The 24,887-nt window shown below is 46.3% G+C and overlaps 1 protein-coding gene across 8 annotated transcripts in view; it reads left to right on the forward strand.

Moving 5' to 3' along the window:
* The first annotated feature begins 75 nt into the window (after positions 1 to 75).
* The window catches only part of LOC139265840 (protein IWS1 homolog), a 66,233-nt gene continuing 41,421 nt past the window's right edge, over positions 76 to 24,887 (forward strand). For 6 of the 8 annotated variants that reach the window (XM_070883337.1, XM_070883338.1, XM_070883340.1 and 3 more), the window contains exons 1-6: positions 76 to 218; positions 15,584 to 15,699; positions 16,566 to 16,923; positions 17,978 to 18,217; positions 18,321 to 18,380; positions 19,031 to 19,658. In XM_070883337.1, coding sequence (XP_070739438.1) covers positions 182 to 218; positions 15,584 to 15,699; positions 16,566 to 16,923; positions 17,978 to 18,217; positions 18,321 to 18,380; positions 19,031 to 19,658 — 1,439 coding nt within the window. In that variant the 5' untranslated portion in view covers positions 76 to 181. The remainder of the gene's footprint in view (positions 219 to 15,583; positions 15,700 to 16,565; positions 16,924 to 17,977; positions 18,218 to 18,320; positions 18,381 to 19,030; positions 19,659 to 24,887) is intronic. The other 2 variants (XM_070883342.1, XM_070883341.1) reach the window with 1 other exon arrangement.

Below are 24,887 nucleotides of genomic sequence, written 5' to 3' on the forward strand. Positions count from 1 at the left end.
CCGGGTTTGAATTCGCCGCCAGCCACGATCACGTGCTCCGTAACCTCCGACCCGCGCGCCTGCGCACTGCTGCGGATTCGGGTCGGCCTGAGCGGCGTTTCCATTTTGAGAATAGACACCGGGCCGAAAGTGTACGGGGCTCGGAGACTGAGCTGGAGCGGGTTGGGATTTAGCCGCAGCCATGGAGCTGGAGGACGAGTACTACCCGGGCGGGGAAGGTAAGAGCCGAGCGGGCTTCTGTGGGGCCTGGGCCTGTGGCGGAGGCGGAAACCGGCAGTTATTGCAGGGAGCTGACCCCGGCCGGCAGGCGGTGGGTGCAGGGAGCTGATCCCGGGCCGGCAGGCGGTGGGTGCAGGGAGCTGATCCCGGGCCGGCAGGCGGTGGGTGCAGGGAGCTGACCCCGGGCCGGCAGGCGGTGGGTGCAGGGAGCTGATCCCGGGCCGGCAGTTAGTGCAGGGAGCTGATCCCGGGCCGGCAGGCGGTGGGTGCAGGGAGCTGATCCCGGGCCGGCAGGCGGTGGGTGCAGGGAGCTGATCCCGGGCCGGCAGGCGGTGGGTGCAGGGAGCTGATCCCGGGCCGGCAAGCGGTGGGTGCAGGGAGCTGATCCCGGGCCGGCAGTTAGTGCAGGGAGCTGATCCCGGGCCGGCAGTTAGTGCAGGGAGCTGATCCCGGGCCGGCAGTTAGTGCAGGGAGCTGATCCCGGGCCGGCAGTTAGTGCAGGGAGCTGATCCCGGGCCGGCAGTTAGTGCAGGGAGCTGATCCCGGGCCGGCAGTTAATGCAGGGAGCTGATCCCGGGCCGGCAGTTAGTGCAGGGAGCTGATCCCGGGCCGGCAGTTAGTACAGGGAGCTGATCCCGGGCCGGCAGGCGGTGGGTGCAGGGAGCTGATCCCGGGTTGGCAAGCGGTGGGTGCAGGGAGCTGACCCTGTACCGGCAGGCGGTGGGTGCAGGGAGCTGATCCCGGGGCGACAATGGGTGTGAGTGAGTGAGTACAGGGACCTGAACCCGGGCCTGCGGCGCTTATACCCGTGTTACAGTCTCCTAATCACTCCGCTGACAGATCCACACAGGTCCAGTTTATGTTGGCCCAATGATCCCCATGAGGACGTTGCCACCTTAATCAACAACTTGCATTTATATAGCGCCTTTACTGTAGTAAAATGACCCAAGGTGCTTCTCAGGAGTGTTATCAAACACAAATTGACATAGAGCCACTTAAGGAGATATTAGGGCAGGTGACTGAAAGCTTGGTCAGAGAGGTAGGTTTTAAGGCAAGTCGGAGAGGGGTTCAGGGTGGGAATTCCAGAGCCTAATGCCTAGACAGCTGAAGGCACGGCTGCCAAGCGAGGGGCAAAGGAATGGAAGATGCGCAAGAGATCAGAATCGGAGGGTTGTCGGGCTGGAGGAGATCCAGAGCTTTGTTTAAAGTTGGCAGAGCCTGGACTCGGGAACACCCCCAAATCATACACACAGAGTATATAATCTTTTTTGAGTGGATAGAGGAGATTAGAGATAGGGGGGGTAGAGGAGATCACAGAGATAGGAAGGGACGAGGCCATGGAGGCATTTGAAAACAAGGATGAGCATTTTGAAATCGAGACATTGCTTAACTGGGAGCCAATGTAGGTCAGCGAGCGGGACTTGGTGCGCCTTAGGACACAGGCAGCCGAGTTTGGATCACCTCCAGTTTATGTAGGGTAGAAAGTGGGAGGCCAGCCAGGAGTGTGTTGGAATAGTCAAGTCTAGAGGTAACAAAGGCATGGATGAGAGCTTTAGCAGCAGATAAGCTGAGGCAAGGGCGGAGACGGGCGATGTTACGGAGGTGGAAATAGGTGGTCTTAGTTATGCTGCAGATATGAGGTTGAAAGCTCATTTCAAGGTCAAATTTGACACCAAGGTTGCGAACAGTCTGGTTCAGCCTCAGTCAGAAGCTGGGGAGAAGGATGGAGTCAGTGGTTAAGGAATGGAGTTTGTGGTAGGGACCGAAAACAATGGCTTTGGTCGTCCCAATATTCAATTGGAGAAAATTTCTGCTCATCCAGAACTGGATGTCGGACAAGCAGTTTGACAATTTAGAGACCGAGGAGGGGTCGAGAGTAGTGGTATTGAGGTAGAGATGGATGTCTTCAGCGTACATGTGGAAACTGACGCTGTGTTTTTGGATGATGTCACCACGGGGCAACATGTAGATGAGAAATAGGAGGGGGCCAAGGATAGATCCGTGGGGGACACCAGAGATAACGATGCAGGGGCGCGAAGAGAAGCTGTTTCAGATGATTCTCTGGCTACGATTAGATAGATAAAAATGGGACCAGGCGAGTGCAGTCCCACCCAGCTGGGCGACGGTGGAGAGGTGTTGGAGAAGAATATAGTGGTCAAAGACTGCAGACAAGTCAAGAAGGACAGGAAGGGATAGCTTGCCTTTGTCACAGTCACAAAGGATGTAATTTGTGACTTTGATGAGAGTCATTTCGTTACTGTGGCAGGTACGGAAACCGGATTGGAAGTATTCAAACATGGAATTGCGGGAAAGATGGGCACGGATTTGAGAGGCAACAACACATTCAAGGACTTTGGAGAGAAAGGAAGGTTGGAGATGGGGCAGTAGGTTGCAAGGACGGAGAGGTCGAGGGTTTTTTTTTTGGGCATGATAACGGCAGATTTGAGGGTGAGAGGGACAGTACCTGAGGAGAGAGAACTGCTAACATGGGAGCCAGAAAAGGAAGTTGAGTGGTAAGCAATTTAATGGGAATAGGGTCAAGGGAGCAGGAAGTGGGTCTCATGGACAGATGAGCTCGGAAAGGTCACGAGGGGAGATCAGAAGGAAACTGGAGAAAGATTTGAGTTCAGGGCTAGGGCAGAGGTGATCCTTAGAGGAAGTTTGACCCAGTGGGCTCGGGGTAGGAAGGGAAGAGGCGGCCGAACAGATGGTCTCAATCTTAGAGATAAAGAAGTCCATGAACTCCCCACACTTAGTCTGTACCCTCATCTCCGACAATAAGGAGAGAGGTTTAAAAAGACGGTTAGCAGTGGAGAATAGTAGCCAGGGTTTACCTTTACATTCCAGAATGATTCTGGAATAGTGAGCAATTTTGGCAGATGAGAGCAGGACCCTATAATGCTTTGTGGTCCAGCCTGATCTGGCAGTGAATGGCTAAACCAGTTGTCTGCCATATCCATTCAAGACTGCATCCCTTCTGCAGAAATGTCTTGGTGAATGGAGGGCCAAAGGCTGGACAGTTGAAAGTTCATAAGTGCAGTTGTAAGAGAGTCGGGAGAGAGTTTTTTTCCAGGGGCAGACATCGAAGGAAGTCTGGTTGTGGGATGGGTGGAAGGGGCATGTGGGTGGAGAGCGATACGAGAAAGTGGTCAGAGAGGTCTTATCCGTGATTGACATGATAGGAGTAATAAGAACATAACAAAAAAGGAACAGGAGTAGGCCATACGGCCCCTCGAGCCTACTCCCCCATTCAATAAGATCATGGCTGATCTGATCATGGACTCGGCTCCACTTCCCCGCCCGCTCCCCATAACCCCTTACCCCTTATCGCTCAAGAAACTATTTATTTCTGTCTTAAATTTATTCAATGTCCCAGCTTCCACAGCTCTCCGAGGCAGCGAATTCCAGAGATTTACAACCCTCTGAGAGAAGAAATTTCTCCTCATCTCTGTTTTAAATGGGCGGCCCCTTATTCTAAGATCATGCCCTCTAGTTCTAGTCTCCCCCATCAGTGGAAACATCCTCTCTGCATCCACCTTGTCAAGCCCCCTCATAATCTTATACGTTTCGGTAAGATCATCTCTCATTCTTACGAACTCCAATGAGTAGAGGCCCAACCTACTCAACCTTTCCTCATAAGTCAATCCCCTCATCCCGGGAATCAACCTAGTGAACCTTCTCTGAACTGCCTCCAATGCAAGTATATCCTTTCGTAAATATGGAAACCAAAACTGCACGCAGTATTCCTGGTGTGGCCTCACCAATACCTTGTATAGCTGTAGCAAGACTCCCCTGCTTTTATACTCCATCCCCTTTACAATAAAGGCCAAGATACTGTTAGCCTTCCTGATCACTTGCTGTACCTGCATACTATCCTTTTGTGTTTCATGCACAAGTATCCCCAGGTCCCACTGTACTGCGGCACTTTGCAATCTTTCACCATTTAAATAATAACTTGCTCTTTGATTTTTTTCTGCCAAAGTGCATGATTTCTCACTTTCCAGCATTATACTCCATCTGCCAAATTTTTGCCCATTCACTTAGCCTGTCTGCCCTTTTGCAGATTTTTTGTCCTCCTCATACACTGTTTTTCCTTCCATCTTTGTATCATCAGCAAACTTGGCTACGTCACACTCAGTCCCTTCTTCCAAGTCGTTAATATAGATTGTAAATAGTTGGGGCCTCAGCACTGATCCCTGCGACACCTCACTAGTTACTGGTTGCCAACCAGAGAATGAGGCCAAGAGAGATGGCAAGGTCGAGGGGGTGTCTGTGTATATGGATTGGGGAGTTTACATGGAAGGAGAGATTAAGGGAGGATAGGAGGTAGTGAATTCAGAGGAGAGAGAGAGTGGTGAATTGAGATGGAGGTTGAAATCACCGAGGATGAGAAGTCGTTTGGTACAGAGGGAGGAAGTAGTGAAGAAATATCAGTAATAACACTTTTATGATACTTGAGTGGGCGGTACACAACGAGAATTTTAAGAGAGGGGTGGAATAAGGTGAGACGCTCAAAGGAGCGGAAAGTGCCGGGGAAGTAGGGGGACAGACCAAGGTGTGACTTGGTGATGTCCTGCCCAAACCACCATGACTCTCATGCGGTGGAAGGTATAGCCAGGCAGAGAGGCTTCATTTAAGGGTAAGGTGTCATCGCTCCTCAACCAAGTTTCTGTCAGGGCCATGATGTTCATGCCATCATCCACGATAAGCTCATGGATGGGAAGGGCTTTGTTTGCAAGCGAAGAACATTCTGGAGGGAGATGCGGAGAGGGTCGGTGATGGCTGCCCCATTGCCAGCATCCACAGGGTCGTAGCCGGTGGGGGGCGGCGGAGAGAGTTGAATGGCGAGGAGATTGGCAAGATTAGCCCCCAATGGGTGCACTGGGTGGGAAGGTCGGCAAGAGAGTAGGATGGGACAGTTGCAGTTGCTGCTCGTAAAGAGGCAGCGATGATTGCCTTGATGGGTCCTTCGTTGGATGCCAAGAGAGGCAGAGAGTGAAACTGTAGGCTTATCTAGGAGGGAGTCAAGCCTGGGATGGCAGCAAACAAGGCAAGGGAATACACGATAAATGGTAGGATACTGAGAAATGTAGAGGAACAGAGGACCTTGGAGTGTATGTCCACAGATCCCTGAAGGTGGCATGACAGGCAGATAAGGTGGTTTCCTTTATTAGCCGAAGCATAGAATATAAGAGCAGGGAAGTTATGCTTGAATTGTATAAAACAATAGTTAGGCCACAGCTAGAGTACTGAGTCCAGTTCTGGTCACCGCATTACAGGAAAGATGTGATTGCACCAGAGAGGGTACAGAAGAGATTTACGAGGATGTTGCCAAGGCTGGAGAATTTTAGCTATGAAGAATGATTGGATAGACTGGGGTTGTTATCTTTGGAACAGAGGAAGCTGAGGGGAAACGTGATTGAGGTGTATAAAATTGAGGGTCCAAGAGTGGATAGGAAGGACCTATTTCCCTTAGCAGAGAGGTCAATAACCAGGAGACATAGGTTTAAAGTAATTAGTAGAAGGAATAGAGGGGAGTTGAGAACTTTTTTCACCCAGAGGGTGGTGGGGGGCTGGAACTCACTGCCTGGAAGGGTGGTCGAGGCAGAAATCCTCATTGCATTTAAAAAGTACTTGGATATACACTTGAAGTGCCGTAACCTACAGGGCTATGGACCCAAGAGCTGGAAAGTGGGATTAGGCTGGATTTTTCGGCCGGTACAAACACGATGGGCCATATGGCCTCCTTCTGTGTTGTAAATTTCTATGACTCTTATGATTAAACTAAAAGCAAATTACTGCGGATGCTGGAAATCTGAAATAAAAAGTAAAAATACTGGAACCACTCAGCAGGTCAGACAGCATCTATGGAGAGAGAAACAGATAAACCTTTAAGTCAATGACCTTTCATCTGAACTGAAATATGTTGGAGATTAACAGTTTTTGTGCAACTACAGAGCCAGGGAAAAGCAGGGCGGGGGGAGGGCAGGACAGGAGTGATTAAATGGTGCAAGGCAAAAGGGGGAGGTAATGGAACAGATATAGAAACAAAAGATGGGTCCAGACTCGGTCTAAATGGTTACAGCAGATTAGCAGGGGGGGGGAGATATGGAAAATCTGGCAAAACGGAAAGGGTGCTGTGGTCGGGAATGTGGCAGAAGAACGGCAGGTAGACCCCAGGGATGCATTATTGGCACTTTCTGTCTGAGACAAAATAGGAGCAGTGGTTAAGATTTAAAGTTAAACTCAATGTTAAGGCTGTAAGGAGCCTAGGAGAAAGATGAGTTGCTGTTCTTCAGAGTTTGCGTTGAGCTTAGTTGGGACAGTGTAGGAGGCTAAAAACGAAGAGGTCAGAGTGGGATGGAGAATTCAAGTGGCAAGCAACTGGAAGCTCAGGGTCACAGTTGTTAAGCAAAGCGAATACTCAATCTCCGTTTGGTCTCCCCATTGTAGAGGAGATCGCATTATGAGCAGTGAATACGATATATACTAAGTTGGAAGACATACAAGTAAATTGCTTTTTCTCCCGGAGGTGTATTTGGACCCGAAGGTCAGAGGTGAAAGGGGAGGTGCTTGCATGGGATGGTGCCAGGGGCAAGGGAGCAGGTGGTGGAGATGATGGACAATTGGACCATGGTGATGGATGAATGGACCATGGTGTTGTGGTAGGAACGGTTAACAACAGCAACTTGCATGTAAAAGATCCAGTGGCACTATTCAAAGATAAGTTGAGGAATTTTGTCCTGGCCAATAATTAGCCCTTGACCAACATTCATCGTATTGCTGTTTGTAGGATCTTGCTGTGTGCAAATTGGTTGCAATGTTTCCCTACCTTACAGCAGTGACGACACTTCAAAAGTACTTCATTGTCTGGGAGGCATTTTGGGATGTACTGAGATTGTGAAAGGTGCTTGTACAAATGCAATTTTTTTTAAAGCCCCCCCCCCCCCCCCCCCAACCCAGTGACAGGTCTACTCTTCGGATTCTATTACTGAGCCAGACTGGTTGTCAGTTAACAGCTGTGGAATACTGCTGACCTACTCAGCTCAGGATTACTTAGTCTCTCATCACTAGATATGTCATCTTAGAGCCATCTAAGCTCCAAAGATATCCCCTCCATCAATGAGCAGGGTCACTAATCTGAAATAAAAACAGAAACTGCTGGAAGTACTCAGCCGGTCAGGCAGCATCTGTGGAGAGAGAAACAGTTAACGTTTCAGGTCGATGACCCTTTGTCAGAACTGGAAAAAGTTACAGATGTAACAGGTTTTAAGCAAGCACAAATGCAGGGAAAGGACCAATGGGAAGGACTGTGATAGGTTAGAGGACAGGAGAGCTTTAATGATGAGGCAAAAGGAGATGGTAATGGGACAAGTAAAGAAACAAAAGATGGGACTAGAGGAGGTGTAAATGGGAATGGCTGAATCATCAGCAACAGCTGCCATCCGAAAAGATGGAGGCAGAGGTTATGATCTGAAATTGTTGAACTCGATGTTGAGTCCAGAAGGCTGTACAGTGCCCAATCGAAAGATGAGGTGCTGTTCCTCGAGCTTACATTGAGCTTCATTAAAATCACTTTCAGTAAAGTACGGAAATCAACTGTAAAAGTTTTATAGAAAATATCTAATTGTAAATTTTTGTATAGTTCACTCAATCATTTATTAAACAGTCTGGAATGAAATTAGGTTCACCTAATCAGCCATTCTTTTAATTCATATTGCGATAATGCTTGTAATCCCAGAATAGGTACACTCAGAATGCTTTAAACAGGAACTGTAGCTCTTGGCTACCCAAGCAACACCAAGTTTATTCACTGATGGCAACTACATACCTCGTAATTAATTATAGTTAAGACAACTAGGTTACAAGGTAAAACTGTTATAAATCAGAATAATTCCTGATTAGTGAAATTATTGGGAGCCTTTCCCCAGCAGGCAGTCAGTCATGTTTCAGAACACTGACAGTCACTTCTTCATTGACTGTGCAACAAAGAATTGAAGTGTTTCTATTTAATTAATTAATTAACTCAGCTGTTTGAGTAGCAGCTGTGTGTGTTTTTGCTAAAGTTTAGAGTTTAGTTCTACTTGATCGATCCGAGTTTAACTAGAGGGGTGGCAGGGCAACTCAGTCCCATGGATTGCACATCCTGTGGCATGTGGGAAGTCCCGGCCGCTTCATGCAGCCGGGACGACCACATGTGTAGGAGATGTCTTCTGTTGCACCAACTCGAGCTCTGTGTTTTGGAGCTTGAGCGGCGACTGGAGTCACTGCTGTGCATCCGCGAGACTGAGAGCTACATGGATAGCACGTTTCTAGAGGTGGTCACCCCGCAGCTTAAGAGTGTGCAGGTAGATGGAGTAGGTGACCGCCGGACAGAAGAGGAGGACTAGGCAGGTAGTGCAGGAGTCCCCTGAGTCCATCTTGCTCTCCAACCGATACTCTGTTCTGAGTACCGGTGAGGGCGATAGTGCCTCTAGGGAGTGCAGTTAGAGCCAAATCCACAGCACCATGGTTGGCTCAGCTGCACAAGGGGGGGGAGGAAGAATAATGGAAGAGCTATAGTGGTAGGGGATTCAATAGTCAGGGGAACAAATGGCATTTCTGCAGCCGCAGACGTGACTCCAGGATGGTATGTTGCCTCCCTGGTGCCAGGGTCAAGGATGTCACTGAGCGGCTGCAGGGCATTCTGGGGGGAAGAGGGTGAACAGCCAGAGGTCGTGGTCCATATCGGGACCAATAACACAGGTAGAAAGAGGGATGAGGTCCTGCAGGCAGAGTTTAGGGAGCTAGGAGAAAGATTAAAAAGCAGGACCTCCAAGGTAGTAATCTCTGGATTATTCCCGGTACCACGAGCAAGTGAGTACAGAAATAGGAGGTTAGAGCAGATGAATACGTGGCTGGAGAGATGGCGCAGGAGGGAGGGTTTTAGTTTCCTGAGGCATTGAGACCGCTTCTGGGGGAGGTGGGACCTGTACAGAGCTGGGACCAATATCCTCACCTGGGGGGGTGGGGCATTCTAGTGCTGTTGGGGAGGGTTTAAACTAGCTTGGCAAGGGGATGGGAACCTGAGAATAAATTCAATAGAGAGGGGAGTAAAACTGGAATTAGAAAGCAAAAATGAAGAAAGTGAGTTTGAAGGACAGAGGAAACGAGCAAGAAAAAAGGGTTTAAAATTTTTTTTAAAGCTTTTTGTCTAAATGCACGTAACATTCGTAACAAAATAGATGAGTTGATAGCACAAATAGATACAAATGGGTATAATCTGATAACCATTACAGAGACGTGGTTGCAAGGTGACCAGGAGTGGGGATTAAATATTCAGGAGGATTTGACAATTCGGAAGGACAGACAGACAGAAAGGAAAAGGAGTTGGGGTCCTTTTGACTAGGATCATGCGTGGCTGGCCTGGCAGGGGAGTAGCCATGACCCCGGGGTGGTTCTCCTATGCTTTTTGGAAATAGGAGGTGGGTGGGGTGGTTTGACCCATCCACCTCCACGGAGGTGTGTGGGGGTGCTGACCCATCCACCTCCATGGCACGAACCTGGTATTGCAGTACTTCCAGGAACGGTGCAGTGGCTCTAGGCCTTTTGGCTAAGAGCATTGGCGCAGAGTGATCCTTGATGTGTGCAAGGTGACCTCTGGCGTTTGTGATCTGACAAAGAATTGGAAAGATTGGCTACGATTTAAAAAAAAAGGAGTTGGGGTAGCTCTGTTGATAAAGGATGGAATCATTGCAATAGTGAGAAATGATACTGGCTCAAATGATCAGGATGTTGAAACAGTTTGGGTGGAGATAAGGAATAATAAGGGGAAAAGTCACTGGTGGGCGTGGTCTATATAGCAACTCTGTTGGGCAGAGTATAAACCAAGAAATAGTGGGGCCTTGTAAAAAGGGAACAGCAATAATCATGGGTGATTTTAACCTCCATATTGATTCGACAAGTTAAATTGATCAGGGTAGCCTTGAGGAAGAGTTCATAGTTGCATAAAGGACGGGTTCCTTGAGCAGTATGTAACAGAACCAACCAGGGGGCAGGCTATCTTAGATCTGGTCCTGTGTAATGAGACAGGATTAATAAACAATCTTCTAGTAAAGGATCCCCTTGGAATGAGTGATCATAGCATGGTTAAATTTCAACTTCAGATGGAGAGCGAAAAAGTTGGATCTCAAACCATCGTACTAAGCTTAAATAAAGGAGACGACAAAGGTATGAGGGCAGAGTTGGCTAAGGTGGACTGGGAAAATAGATTAAAGTGTAGGATGGTTGATGAACAGTGGCGTACATTTAAAGAGAAATTTCATAACTCTCAAGAAAAATATATTCCAGTGAGGAGGAAATGGTGTAAGAGCAAAGATAACCATAACTTTAAAAAAAAAGATGGTATCCAATTAAAAACAAGGGCATACAAAGTGGCCAAAACTAGTGGGAGGACAGAAGATTGGGAAGCTTTTAAAAGCCAGCAAAGAATGACTAAAAAAAATGATTAAGAAAGGGAAGATAGACTATGAAAGTAAACGAGCACGAAATATAAAAACAAATAGCAAGAGTTTCTGCAGGTGTATATAAAAAGGAAAAGAGTGGCTAAAATAAATGTTGGTCCCTTAGAGGACAAAGCCGGGGAATTAGTGATGAGGAACATGGAGATGGCAGAAACTCTGAACAAATATTTTGTATCGGTCTTGACGGTGGAGGACACTAAAAATATCCCAGCAGTGGATAGTCAAGGGGCTATAGAAGGGAGAAACTTACCACAATCTCAATCGCTAACTCAGTAAGATAAGTACTCAGTAAGATAATGGGACTAAAAGCGGATAAATCTCCTGGACCTGATGGCTTGCATCCTACAGGCTTAAGAGAAGTAGTGGAAGGGATAGTAAATGCATTGGTTGTAATTTACCAAAATTCCCTGGATTCTGGGGAGGTCCCAACAGATTGGAAAACTGCAAATGTAACACCCCTATTTAAAGAAAGGAGGCAGACAAAAAGCAGGAAACTATAGACAAGTTAGCCTAACATCTGTGGTTGGGAAAATGTTGGAGTTCATTATTAAAGAAGCAGTAGCAGGACTTTGAATTATGCTTTTCCGAATCAAGCAGAGTCAGCATGGATTTATGAAGGGGAAGTCATGTTTGACAAATTTGCTGGAATTCTTTAAGGATGTAACGAACAGGGTGGATAAAGGGGAACCAGTGGATGTGGTGTATTTGGACTTCCAGAAGGCATTTGACAAGGTGCCACATAAAAAGTTACTGCACAAAGTAAAAGTTCACAGGATTGGAGGTAATATGGATCGAGGATTGGCTAACTAACAGAAAACAGAGAGTCGGGATAAATGGGTCATTCTCGGGTTGGCAATCAGTAACTAGTGAGGTGCCGCAAGGATCAGTGCTGGGACCTCAACTATTTACAATCTATATTAACGACTTGGATGAAGGGACCGAGTGTAATGTAGCCAAGTTTGCTGACGATACAAAGACAGGAGGAAAAGCAATGTGTGAGGAGGACACAAAAAACTTGCAAAAAGATGTAGACAGGCAAAGTGAGTGGGCAAAAACTTGGCAGATGTGTATAATGTTGGAAAGTGTGCGGTTATACACTTTGGCAGAAAAAAAATCGAAAAGCAAATTATTATTTAAATGGAAAAAAATTGCAAAGTGCTGCAGTACAACGGGACCTGGGAGTCCTGGTGCATGAAACACAAAAGGTTAGTATGCAGCAAGTAATCAAGAAGGCCAATGGAATCTTGGCCTTTATTGCAAAGGGGATGGAGTATAAAAGGAAGGAAGTCTTGCTATAGTTATACAGGGTATTGGTGATGCCATACCTGGAATACTGCGTACAGTTTTGGTTTCCATGCTTAAGAAAGGATATACTTGCTTTGGAGGCAGTTCAGAGAAAGTTCACTAGGTTGATTCCGGAGATGGGGGGTGTTGATTTATGAGAAAAGGTTGGGCCTTTACTCATTGGAATTCAGAAGAATGAGAGTTGATCTTATCGAAACGTAGAAGATTATGAGGGATCTTGGCAAGGTGGATACAGAGAGGATGTTTCCACTGATAGGTGAGACTAGAACTAGGGGGGCATAATTTTAGAATAAGGGGCTGCCCATTTAAAACTAAGATGAGGAAGAATTTCTTCCCTGAGGCTTGTAAATCTGTGGAGTTCGCTGCCTCAGAGAGCTGTGGAAGCTGGGTCATTGAATAAATTTAAGACAGAGATAGACAGTTTCTTAACCGATAAGGGAATATGGGGTTATAGGGAGTGGGCAAGGAAGTGGATCTGAGTCCATGATCGGATCAACCATGAATGTATTAAATGGCGGAGCAGGCTCAAGGAGCCGTATGGCCTACTCCGACTCCTATTTCTTATGTTCTTATGTAATGGCTCACACAAAACGTACCCGCTGGTGTCAGGTGATTGAACATGTCAGTCAAGTATGCTCAGTATTGCTTCTCCAATGTTTTGTGCCAGTTAAAAACAACTTACAATTATACAAGTGCCTTTATACTTGTCCAAACATTTAAAGGCACTTCATAACTGCAGGTCAGATCTGAGTAGAAGGGAGGTTAGAGGAGATGTCCAAAAGTGCTGTTGATCAAGTAGTTTTTAAAGAAGCTTTTGAAGTTGGGGGGAATGTAAAAAGGGAGTATTAGACAACTGGCCATCGCGGGTTTAAGCCTCGCGAGACAGACTGTGGGCCTTACAGTATCAGATTGTGGGTGCGTGAGAGACTGCCCAGATTCTAATACTTCATAAATTGTCAGACTGCTTATCCAACATCAAGTTCTGGTTGAGCAGAAATTTTCTCCAATTGAATATTGGGAAGACCAAAGCCATTGTTTTCGATCCCCGCCACAAATTCCATTCCCTAGACACTGACTCCATCTCTCTCCCCAGCTTCTGTCTGAAGCTGAACCAGACTGTTCGCAACCTTGGTGTCATATTTGACTCTAAAATGAGCTTTCGACCACATATCCGCAGCATAACTAAGACCGCCTATTTCCGCCTCCGTAACATCGCCTCCGTCTCCACCCTTGCCTCAGCTCATCCGCTGCTGAAACCCTCATCCATGCCCTTGTTACCTCAAGACCTGACTATTCCAGTGCACTCCTGGCTGGTCTTCCGCATTTTGCCGTACGTAAACTAGAGGTGATTCAAAACTCGGCTGCCTGTGTCCTAACTTGTACCAAGTCCCGCTCACCTATCGCCCCTGTGCTCGCTGACCTACATTGGCTTCTGGTTAAGCAAAGCCTCAATTTCAAATCCCTCCATGGCCTCGCCCCTCCCTATCTCTAATCTCCTCCAGCACCCCCCCCCCCCCCCCGCCCCCCCCGAGATGTTTGCCCTCTTGAGCATCCCTGATTATGTTCGCTCAACCATTGGTGGCCGTACCTCCTGCTGCCTGGGCCCCAAGCTCTGGAACTCCCTGCCTAACCCTCTCCGCCTCTCTACCTCTCTTTCCTCCTTCAAGACGTTCATTAAAACCTACTGCTTTGACCAAGCTTTTGGTCACCTGCGCTAATTTCTACTTATGCGGCTCGGTGTCAAATTTTTTATCTCGTAATACTCCTGTGAAGCGCCTTGGGACGTTTCACTTCGTTAAAGGCGCTGTATTAATACAAGTTGTTGTTGATCAGTTTGCACAGTGCTGTTTGTGAACATTCTGAACAAGGTGGCCTGTGTTGTAATTATAATTTGTGATACAGTGGGCTAATTATTCTTTATAGTTGATCTGTTGCTCACAGTTACCATTTTCCTCTCCTGTGGAATGAACCTGTGAAACAAACAGTAATACTGGCCTCCTCATACTGAATGATCGGAACTCATTTGCTTGTGTGCATGCTACCAATAAATAAGGTTACTACAGGTCTGCTAACCCGTAAGTCACTATTTCAGTCAGGTATTTCAGTTCCTGGTGCAGATGGTTGGTGACGACGCAACCCATCAGCAATTGCGCTTCCTCTGTGTCCCTGGTCGTGATCACTCTTATACATTCCCCTCAAATTGTCCTTGCATTTTCTCTTGAATACTCTCATGATTTCTCTTGTCACGTGTTGCACATCATTTCTTGAGTGTCTTCTTCCCATTTCAAGCTAAGCATGTGTTTGTCACATTCTTGGTAAGATAGTATTGTTCTGCTCAAGAATCAATCCCATGTTGAGCTGGAGAAGTATGTTTAATAGTGTGTAGTGTGATTTTATACCAGTGTATATTTAATTGCTACATTCCAGTGCATTGTTCCCAAGCTTATTCTCCACTAAGTTATTCCTGTGTGGAGTTCAGAGTATAGTATAGTATTCGCCATATTTCTCTCCTCGCCACTGCTGTTGGTAAAAGGCGCCAGTTTCCTGTTCCTGCTGAATTAGCAATCCCTATGTGTATTAGATAGGGAAGGATGTAGCGGTGGAATTAGATGGGGAAGGATATAGCTGTAGAATAGTTGTAATGAGGCTAGAAGAAAAGACCTTTGCTGTGCAATGACAATGGGTGAGAAATCTGCATCAAACAATAACACTTTGGTGCGGGGGCGGGACCCTATGTCATTCAATCGTCCTTTTAAGTATAACCAGCTGGGTGAGAAAACACACTGCATGTTGAGTCCTTTTTTAAAAACATAGACATTTAAGCAAGGTGTGGGGGGGGCGGTGGCGGCAGAGGGCACACAGCGCAGCAGAGCTTTTGGGGTGGTGGGGAGGAACTTAAAAACAGACAACTGGGAATAGGCAGAATGGAACAATTTTATAAAAAGAAAAGTGGAGTCAAGGAGAGTGGGAACTGGCACCAGTGCCAGACAGACAGTCGGAGTTCCAGATTAAACCACAATCTCCATTTTCCTGTTCAGATGGACGTAAAATACTCCATGGCACCAATCAAAGAGCAGGAGGTTCTCTCATATCCCTCAACAAACTGCTCTGAAAACTGATCATTTGGTCATCCATCCCATCTACTGTTTGTGGGATCTTGCTGTGCCCAATTTGGCAACTGCATTTTCCTGTAAAGCAGTGACTACATTTCATTGAATGGAAGTGTTTTGGGGTTGTGAAAAAGTGATGTACTAATGTTTATGCAGTTTATTTTCAAAAATGAAAGACAAGTAATTATTTTGTGAGTAGCATTACAGTATTGTGGTATGATCATGGGGCACTTGGCATGTCCAGTTTGGCAGGGGTATGTTCACCCATTATAGGTCCAGTAGAATACAGGAAAAGAAAGAACAGACTTGCACCTCAGGACATCCCAAAAAGCCAACAAAGTGTGTTTGTCTGTGATGGTTATGTGCACCAGGCGTGTAGGAGTGCTGTGATGGTGTTGTGCGCTGGCAGTGGTGCTGTGGCAGTGACTGTTGCTTTACTTTGAATAGATGATGGTGGAGCAACACCAGTACAGGATGAACACAATTCAGGCTCAGATGATCAGGAGGACTCGACCGAACACCGTGCTGCATCTGAAGGCAGCAGCGTGGGACATCACTCTGAGGTAAGAGACTCGTCCGTCATCTTGGTCCCACCCTCACCCCCGGCATTATCCCCATCTTCAGTCCCTCAAGGCCAACAAGCACAGATTTGTGCGTATCTGCCGCATAACTGGTTTAGCCATACTGTACCAAATCTGACTACCACATCACGGATTTTGGATCCCACTGTCGTCAGCCAAGACCAAAGATAACCCTGGCTTCTTTTCCGTACATTCACCTCTAACAACAAATGCAAGGTGCTCCGTGAGCTGTTTTGTAACTTGGATTAAGACCGTCTGTATATCTGCCTCTGCTGCCCCCGCCCCCTTGCATGCCTCTCCCGCCTTCCCTCCCCCTGCTAGGGTCATAAATATTAGAAGAGAAAACTGTCATGATGATCTGCTGGGTAAAGGCAACACCTGATGTGGTACTGAATCGGATAGACTGTGCTCAATCCTCCTTTCCCATCACCCCTATCCTCACAAACTTAAAATCCTCATCCTCGAGTTCTTCATAGTCTCACCCTAGCAATCCCTGCAACCTCCTCTAGTCTCCAGTCCTCTAATTCTGGCCTGCGATATATTTCCCACCCACCTTTTTATCCCACCATTGATGATAGAATTTTAGCTGCTTTGGCCCTAATTCTGGAGCTCCACCCCTAAACAACTCCACTTCTAAACAACTCCACTTCACTACTCTTTCCATCTTATAAAACTTTTCCAACAGCCATCTTTTCAACAAAGTTTTTAAGTCATCCTTCATAAGTCTCCCTCGATGACTGACTCAGTATTCTCCCATTTACTCTTTTTTTTTATTTCCCAAAGGCACTGTATAAATGAAAGTAATTTTTAAAACCCCAGTGTCTGAAAGTTTTCATATTCTGTTTCAGGACGAAAGCCACAAAGAAGATCAGAGTGATGCAGAAGACAGTGACAGCCCTGGCCGGCCAAAGAGCGGGGAGGAAAACCACATTAGCAGCGATTCCGAGAATGAGGAACCCAAGAAAGCTCGCAGCGTCGAGCAATCAGATGATGAAGCAGGCAGCAATAAGGAGAATCACTCCATAAATGAAGACAGCGGCGGAGAGCGCGAAGAGAGCCACGATCGAGTGAATGACACAGACAGTGAAAAGGATGTGAGAATATCACCGGAGCACAAGAGCCGAGGGGCCAGTGATGACGACGGTCCTGTGCCTCACAGGGCATCCGACAGTGATGATGAGGATGAGGAAGAGGGGGAGAAAACAGGTGTGTACTGGTTAAAGGAAACCTACCGTTGTTAAAATAGTTGCTAGAAATGTGCAGGATTGGAAAAGACCATCTGTTCTGATCCGTGTCTACGGAATGTCATGTCCCACAATGCCTGCTATACCCCCTCTACCAAATTTTCCTCTAGGCACTTCTCTAACTCTCAATACAGTCAGCCTCATTGCTTCTCCTGGCAAGTCCATTCCATAAGTTCACCATTCTTTTTTTAAAGTAATTAAATCTAAATTGTCTTTTAACCTTCCGCCTTTTAAGCATGTGGCTGTATCCTCTTGTAGATTCTGCGGCTATGTTAAACATGTTAACATCTATCTTGGCTGTATCCTTCAGGATCTTCAATATTTCAGGATCTTTAAGATTTGATCTTGTCCGTGTAAACATTCCTGGCTTCAGCTCATCGTCATCATAGGCGGTTCCTCGTATCGAGGATGACTTTCTTCCATGCCAAAAAGGGATGAATTCACAGGTGTTTCAATGAAGGACCTAATATTCCAGGTCCCGACCTACATGTTGAAGTGTGGAAGATGCCTGTGCGTGGATTTTTTTAACGTGGCGTCCGTTGCACACCAGCCGCCACACAGGCTTGACAGAGCTAGGTCTTGGTCCTATGGCAAGGTTTAACCAAGATAACTGGAGACCAGCTCTGCTGTACGGACCTAGTGCTCACACATATTGCAGTGTGGGCTAGCCCGTGCTGCTTCTGGACCTCACCTTTTCTGGGCCCCGAACTCACATGGATGTACTTACCACTTAAATGATTAAATTTACAGGATAGGGGAGTTATTCGTGAGCAGTTGCTGCACAGTAGGTTTGTATCAGTGATGGATGCTCGGGGTAGTAAATATTGAAGATTGGAATGAAACCGTGCTCTTGATAAGTGTTTGACTGTATTATAACTAGTGATGGAACCAAAGATCTGTTAATTTGCAGGTTCCACAAACACTTGCTGCCCTCCAGTATTTCATGTGAGCCTAAATGTGTGTTTGCTAGCCATTTTTCCATGAGCTGATCTTGTTGTCTGACGTGCAATTTACAGCAGGGGTGGCAGAATGGCTGTGGACTGAGAAGCGCCTCTATTTCCCCCCCTCTCTGAGACCAATTGTAGTGCCAACTCCCTCCACAGCTGAGACCGGTGGAATCTTGCTGCATGTGGACACAGGTGCTGGTCAAATGGTACCTTTAATCTCTCGACCATCAGAGAAATCGCAACTAAAGGGTTTTATACCAGTATGGGGAAAGGGACTATGTGGATCGCTCTTCCAGAGAGGCGACACAGGTAGAATGGGTTAAACTTACGTGCTGTAATATTCCATGATGCTGAGCTTATGATATTTGATGTCTTTTTGTGAAATTCCCAACACACTGCTACTCTATTTCAGTGAAGAGGAAGAAGCCAGTCCTGTCTGACAGTGAGGACGAGAAAGAAGAACTGAATAAACGTGAGTGTTCAGCTGTGAATCAGGGCAACTTCAGTGAGTTTGTGTGATGCAGGGTTTGCAATGTAGCAAGGCCATCCCAGATGTCCTAGAAACATTTACCTTTCACTTGGAGATCAGTGTTTGAGCACGTTGTATATAGAACTTACAAAATTCAGGCAGTTTATGCCCTGTTCAGACACGCCCTAGCATTGCTCTGTTTTCATTGCACTGATAAGACACGCTCTGGCTTTGCTCTGTGTTCACTGCACTGAATGGACACATCCTGGCTTTGGCCTGTGTTCACTGCACTGATGAGACATGCCCTGGCTTTGCTCTGGGCTCACTGCCCTGTCCAGACACGCCCTCGCTTTGGCTGATGAGTCATATTTCCCGAAGATGATGCTACTTGGCATTACACCCTAGTTTAAAAGAAAATTGCATCTGAAGGTGAGATTTGGCACCATCCTTCACTCAGTACAGTGATCACTACATTCTAAAGGCATGTAATCTTCCCTTTCATTCTTGAAGTGTCTTATTTTTATGATGGGGAGGGTTATGTGATTGTGTCATCAAACCACATTCCCAGCATCTGTAACAAATGAGTGTGCATGAAAGGGTTAACACCTGATGTAGGATTGGTTTATAGGAGATATTCTTTTTCTCACTCGCAGCTGCGAAGAAAAATCGCGTGATGTCGGACAGCGAGGACTCGGACAGTGACTTTGCCCCCACCAAGAAGAAGCTCAGTATCTCTGGTGGGGAGGAATCAGACAGCGACACTGGTGATTTGAAGAGAAAACAGGTTGCCTCGGGTGGCGAGGATTCGGATAGTGACGCTGGCGTAGCTACGGCGAAGCGTGTTGTTTCGGACAGTGATGATTCCGACAGCGGTGCAGGCATCTCCAAAGCCAAGCGCGTGGTCTCCGATGTCGACGACTCGGACAGTGACTCTAACACCCGTGTGAAAAAGCAGGTTGTTTCTGATGCCGAGGATTCTGATAGCAACACAGGTATTAGGAAAAAGCGGGTCTTTTCCGATGGTGACGATTCAGAGAGCGACACTGCTCTTAAGAAGAAACGCATCGTGTCGGAGGACGAGGACTCCAACTCAGACAGCGATGTCGCCGCTAAGAAAAAAACCATCCTTTCCGCTGGCGAGGATTCCGACAGTGACGCTGCACCAGAAAAACAAGAGTCTAAGGGCATCTTGTCTGACAGTGACGAGGACGAGGAGAATAAAGAACCCTCCCAAAAAGCCGAATCTGGTCTGTTCGGCAGTGACAGTGAATCTGAGGATGAGTAAGTGAAAAGTGCTCCAAAAATAAGGATATGAGTATTGTAGATGCATAGCAGCATTTCCCTGCCTATCCATCTTGGATTGTTTCATCATAATCTCAGTAAAACCTAATGGGGGCATGCAATCTTCATAATATGTTCAGTTAAAGAATCATAGAAATTTATGGCACAGAAGGAGGTCGTTCAGCCCATCGAGCTTGTGCCGACTGAAAAACAGCTATCCAGCCTAATCACACTTTTCAGCTCTTGGTCTGTAGCCCTGTAGGTTACGGCACTTCCAAGTACTTTTTAAATGCAATGAAGGTTTCTCTCTCCTACCCTTTCAGGCAGCGAGTTCCAGACCCCCACCACCCTCTGGTTGCAAAAGGTTCCCCTCAACTCCCCTCTAATCCTTCTACCAATGACTTTAAATCTATGCCCCCTGGATATTGACCTCTCCTATGCACTCTATCTAGGTCCCTCATAATGTTATACACCTCAATTAATTCTCCACTCGGCATCCTCTGTTCCAAAGAAAACAACCCCAGCCTATCCAATCTTTCCTCATAACTAAATATCTCCAGTCCTGGCAACATCCTCGTAAATCTCCTCTGTACCCTCTCTAGTGCAATCACATCTTTCCTGTAATGTGGTGACCATAACTGTAGGCAGTATTCTAGCTGTGGCCTAACTAGTGTTTTATGCAGTTCAAGCATAACCATCCTGCTCTTGTATTCTTTGCCTTGGCTAATAAAAGAAAGTATTCTGTATGCCTTCTTAACCACCTTATCTACCTATCCTGCTACCTTCAGGGATCTGTGGACATGCACTCCAAGGTTCCTCTGTTCCTCTACACTTCTCAGTTGAACTGTGACAACATCCAGCAGTTCAATCCTCCCAAGCTTGGCCTGTATAACACTAGGCTGAAGTACTAATGAATAACACTAGGTAACAGGTTCAACCCTGTATGTCACCAGGCTGAGGTAGCAGAGCTGTCACACAATAACACTGGGCTGAAGTCCTGGTGGGTATAGGCCTGTCACTGGGATGGGAGAAATTTAAACCAATCGTCATAGAAGAACCGTTTCTCGCATCAAAGTGTTTTGTCTATAAGAGGGATTTTATGTTTCCCCATAGTCCGTTGACATTAACTCATTGAAGAAACCCACCGACCTCTGTGCAGTAATAGAGCATGATCTGAAAAACTCTGGTGTGGCACTGTAGTGTAGTGCTTTTGTAATTCCATCCAAACCCCTCTATTAGATTGCAGTCTGTAACTGACTTCTGGGTTTCCATTATTCTGTTTATAAAGCAGCTTAACCCATTGATTATATTCTGGCCTGTATCTTGCTCCTGGGTATCAGTTGCTTTTGCTTGCTCATTTCTTCCATCCTCCATTTTTAGACCAATAAGCCATCATTCAAACATGAGAGCTGGCAGAACACACTCTCTTCAGCATTTCTTTTGTGCTTGCCTTAAGCCTCTATTGACTTCCACCAGCCCCACACTGTCTATCTGTGAGCTGTGAGGAGGACGCTAAGAGGCTGCAGGGTGACTTGGTTAGGTGAGTGGGCAAATGCATGGCAGATACAGTATAATGTGGATAAATGTGAGGTTATCCATCTTGGTGGCAAAAACACGAAGGCAGAATATTATTGAATGGCGGCAGATTAGGAAAAGGGGAGGTGCAATGAGACCTGGGTGTCATGGTACATCAGTCATTGAAAGTTGGCATGCAGGTACAGCAGGCGGTGAAGAAGGCAAATGGTGTGTTGACTTTCATAGCTAGGGGATTTGTATAGGAGCAGGCAGGTCTTACTGCAGTTGTACAGGGCCTTAGTGAGGCCTCACCTGGAATATTGTGTTCAGTTTTGGTCTCCTAATCTGAGGAAGGACGTTCTTGCTACTGAGGGAGTGCAGTAAAGGTTCACCAGACTGATTCCCGGGATGGTAGGACTGACATATGAGGAGAGACTGGATCGACTGGGCCTGTATTCACTGGAGCTTCGAAGAATCAGAGGGGATCTCATAGAAACATATAAAATTCTGACGGGACTGGGCAGGTTAGATGCGGGAAGAATGTTCCTGATGTTGGGGAAGTCCAGAACCAGGGGACATAATCAAAGGATATGGGGTAAGCCATTTAGGACTGAGATGAGGAGAAATTTCTTCACTCAGAGAGTTGTTAACCTGTGGAATTCCCTGCCGCAGAGAGTTGTTGATGCTAGTTCATTAGATATATTCAAGAGGGAGTTAGATATGACCCTTACGGCTAAAGGGATCAAGGGGTATGGAGAGAAAGCAGGAAAGGGGTACTGAGGTGAATGATCAGCCATGATCTTATTGAATGGTGGTGCAGGCTCGAATGGCCGACTCCTGCACCTATTTTTCTATGTTTCTATGTTTTCTTTTTCTCCCTGCTGTTGATAGCCATGTTCGATCATAGCTGCGTTGCAAGAACGTTTCAGACTTCCTGCTTCAAGGAATATGTTGTGACGTACCGTCATTAAGCAACTTTGTAAGTGCCTCCTTCAGATAGCTGTCTGATTTCTGTCGCCTTACTTTCTTGCTATTTCTGTTCCCAGTTCTTGGCTTTCATTTGCTATCTTTTAACACTCTTCAGTCAATACCTGCTGGACTTTGAGACATTGTTTACTCTATTCCTCATTGTTCAGTTGCTTATGACAGTTGAATTATGGTCAAAGAATGAGGCTGAGTATTCCAACAGTAACCAATCAAACACTTAACTGGAATCTGTGCCGGTCCTGAGGCCATGTACTGAGCTCTGATCTATTCAACTTTCACATAACATCGCAGCCCTTCACTGCCTTCTCATAGAATTTTATTTTTATTCAACATTTCATTTTTATTAATGACTGGTTTATGTCTAGTTTCTAACTTCTTAGGTTAATAAAATATTGTAACAAAATAGTCATGTCCCTCCATTTGGGAGACTGGCAAGGTGTCACTAGATGAGAGTGTGACACTCAGGGGTGTTTGATATGCTCAGTACACACTGTATTGGAGCTATAAGGGCTCTTTACACTGGTGTGCTAGACATGAGAACATAGAAACATAGAAAAATAGGTGCAGGGGTAGGCCATTCGGCTCTTCGAGCCTGTACCACCATTCATTAAGATCATGGCTGATCATTCCTTCAGTACCCCTTTCCTGCTTTCTCTCCATACCCCTTGATCCCCTGAACCGTAAGAGTCATATCTAACTCCCTCTTGAATATATCCAGTGAACTGGCATCAACAACTCTGCGGCAGGGAATTCCACAGGTTAACAACTCTCTGAGTGAAGAAGTTTCTCCTCATCTCAGTCCTAAATGGCCTACCCCTTATCCTAAGAGTAAGTCCCCTGGTTCTGGACTTCCCCAACATCGGAAACATTCTTCCCGCATCTAACCTGTCCAGTCCTGTCAGAATCTTACGTTTCTATGAGATCCCCTCTCATCCTTCTAAACTTCAGTGAATAAAGGCCCAGTTGATCCAGTCTCTCCTCATATGACAGCCCAGCCATCCCTGGAATCAGTCTGGTGAACCTTCGCTGCACTCCCTCAATAGCAAGAACGTCCTCCCTCAGACTAGGAGACCAAAACTGAACACAATATTCCAGGTGAGGCCTCACTAAGGTCTGGTACAACTGCACTAAGACCTCCCTGCTTCTATATTCAAATCCCCTAGCTATGAGGGCCAACATACCATTTGCCTTCTTTACCGCCTGCTGTACCTGCATGCCCACTTTCAGTGACTGATGAACCACGACACCCAGGTCTCGTTGCACCTCCCCTTTTCCTCGTCTGCCGCCATTCAGATAATATTCTGCCTTCATGTTTTTGCCCCCAAAATGGATAACCTCAAATTTATCCACAATATACTGCATCTGCCATGCATTTGCCCACTCACCTAACCTATCCAAGTCACACTGCAGCCTCTTAGCATCCTCCTCACAGCTCACACCACCACCCAGTTTAGTGTCATTTGCAAACTTGGAGATATTACACTCGATTCCTTCATCCAAATCCTTAATGTATATTGTAAAGAGCTGGGGTCCCAGCACTGAACCCTGCGGCACTCCACTAGTCACTGCCTGCCTTTCTGAAAAGGACCCGTTTATCCCGAGACTGCTTCCTGTCTGCCAACCAGTTTCCTATCCACGTCAGTACATTACCCCCAATACCATGTGCTTTGATTTTGCACAACAATCTCTTGTGCAGGACCTTGTCAAAAGCCTTCTGAAAGTCCAAATACACCACATCCACTGGTTCTCCCTTGTCCACTCTGTTAGTTACATCCTCAAAAAATTCCAGATTTGTCCAGCATGATTTCCCTTGATCTGATCCTGTCACCGCTTTCTAAATGTGCTGCTTTTTCGTCCTTCATGATCGAATCCAACATTTTACCCACTACAGATAACAAGCTAACCGGTCTATAATTACCCGTTTTCTCTCCCTCCTTTTTAAAAAAAAAAGTGATGTTACATTAGCTACCCTCCAGTCCATGGGAACTGATCCAGAGTCGATAGACTGTTGGAAAATGATCACCAATGCATCCACTATTTCTAGGGCCACTTCCTTAAGTACTCTGGGATGCAGTCTATCAGGCCCCGGGGATTTATCGGCCTTCAAACCCATCAATCCCATCAATTTCCCTAACACAATTTCCCGCCTAATAAGGATATCCTTCAGTTCCTCCTTCTCACTCGACCCACTGTCCCCTAGTACCTTCGGAAGGTTATTTGTATCTTCCTTCGTGACAGAACCGAAGTATTTGTTCAATTGGTCTGCCATTTCTTTGTTCCCCATTATAATTTCACCTGAATCCGACTGCAAGGGATCAACGTTTGTCTTTACTAATCTTTTTCTCTTCGCATATTTATAGAAGCTTTTGCAGTCAGTTTTTATATTCCCTGCAAGTTTCCTCTTATACTCTATTTTCCCCTCTTAATTAAACCCTTAGTCCTTCTCTGTTGAATTCTAAATTTCTCCCAGTCCTCAGGTTTGTTGCTTTTTCTAGCCAATTTATATGCCTCTTCCTTGGCTTTAACACTATCCTTAATTTCCTTTGTTAGCCACGGTTGAGCCACCTTCCCAGTTTTATTTTTACTCCAGACAGGGATGTACATTTGCTGAAGTTCATCCATGTGATCTTTAAATGTTTGCCATTGCTTATCCACCGTCAGCCCTTTTCGTATCGTTTGCCAATCTATTCTAGCCAATTCACGCCTCATACCATCGAAGTTATCTTT

Source organism: Pristiophorus japonicus, chromosome 6, assembly GCF_044704955.1.
Source record: "Pristiophorus japonicus isolate sPriJap1 chromosome 6, sPriJap1.hap1, whole genome shotgun sequence".
NCBI lineage: Eukaryota > Metazoa > Chordata > Chondrichthyes > Pristiophoridae > Pristiophorus > Pristiophorus japonicus.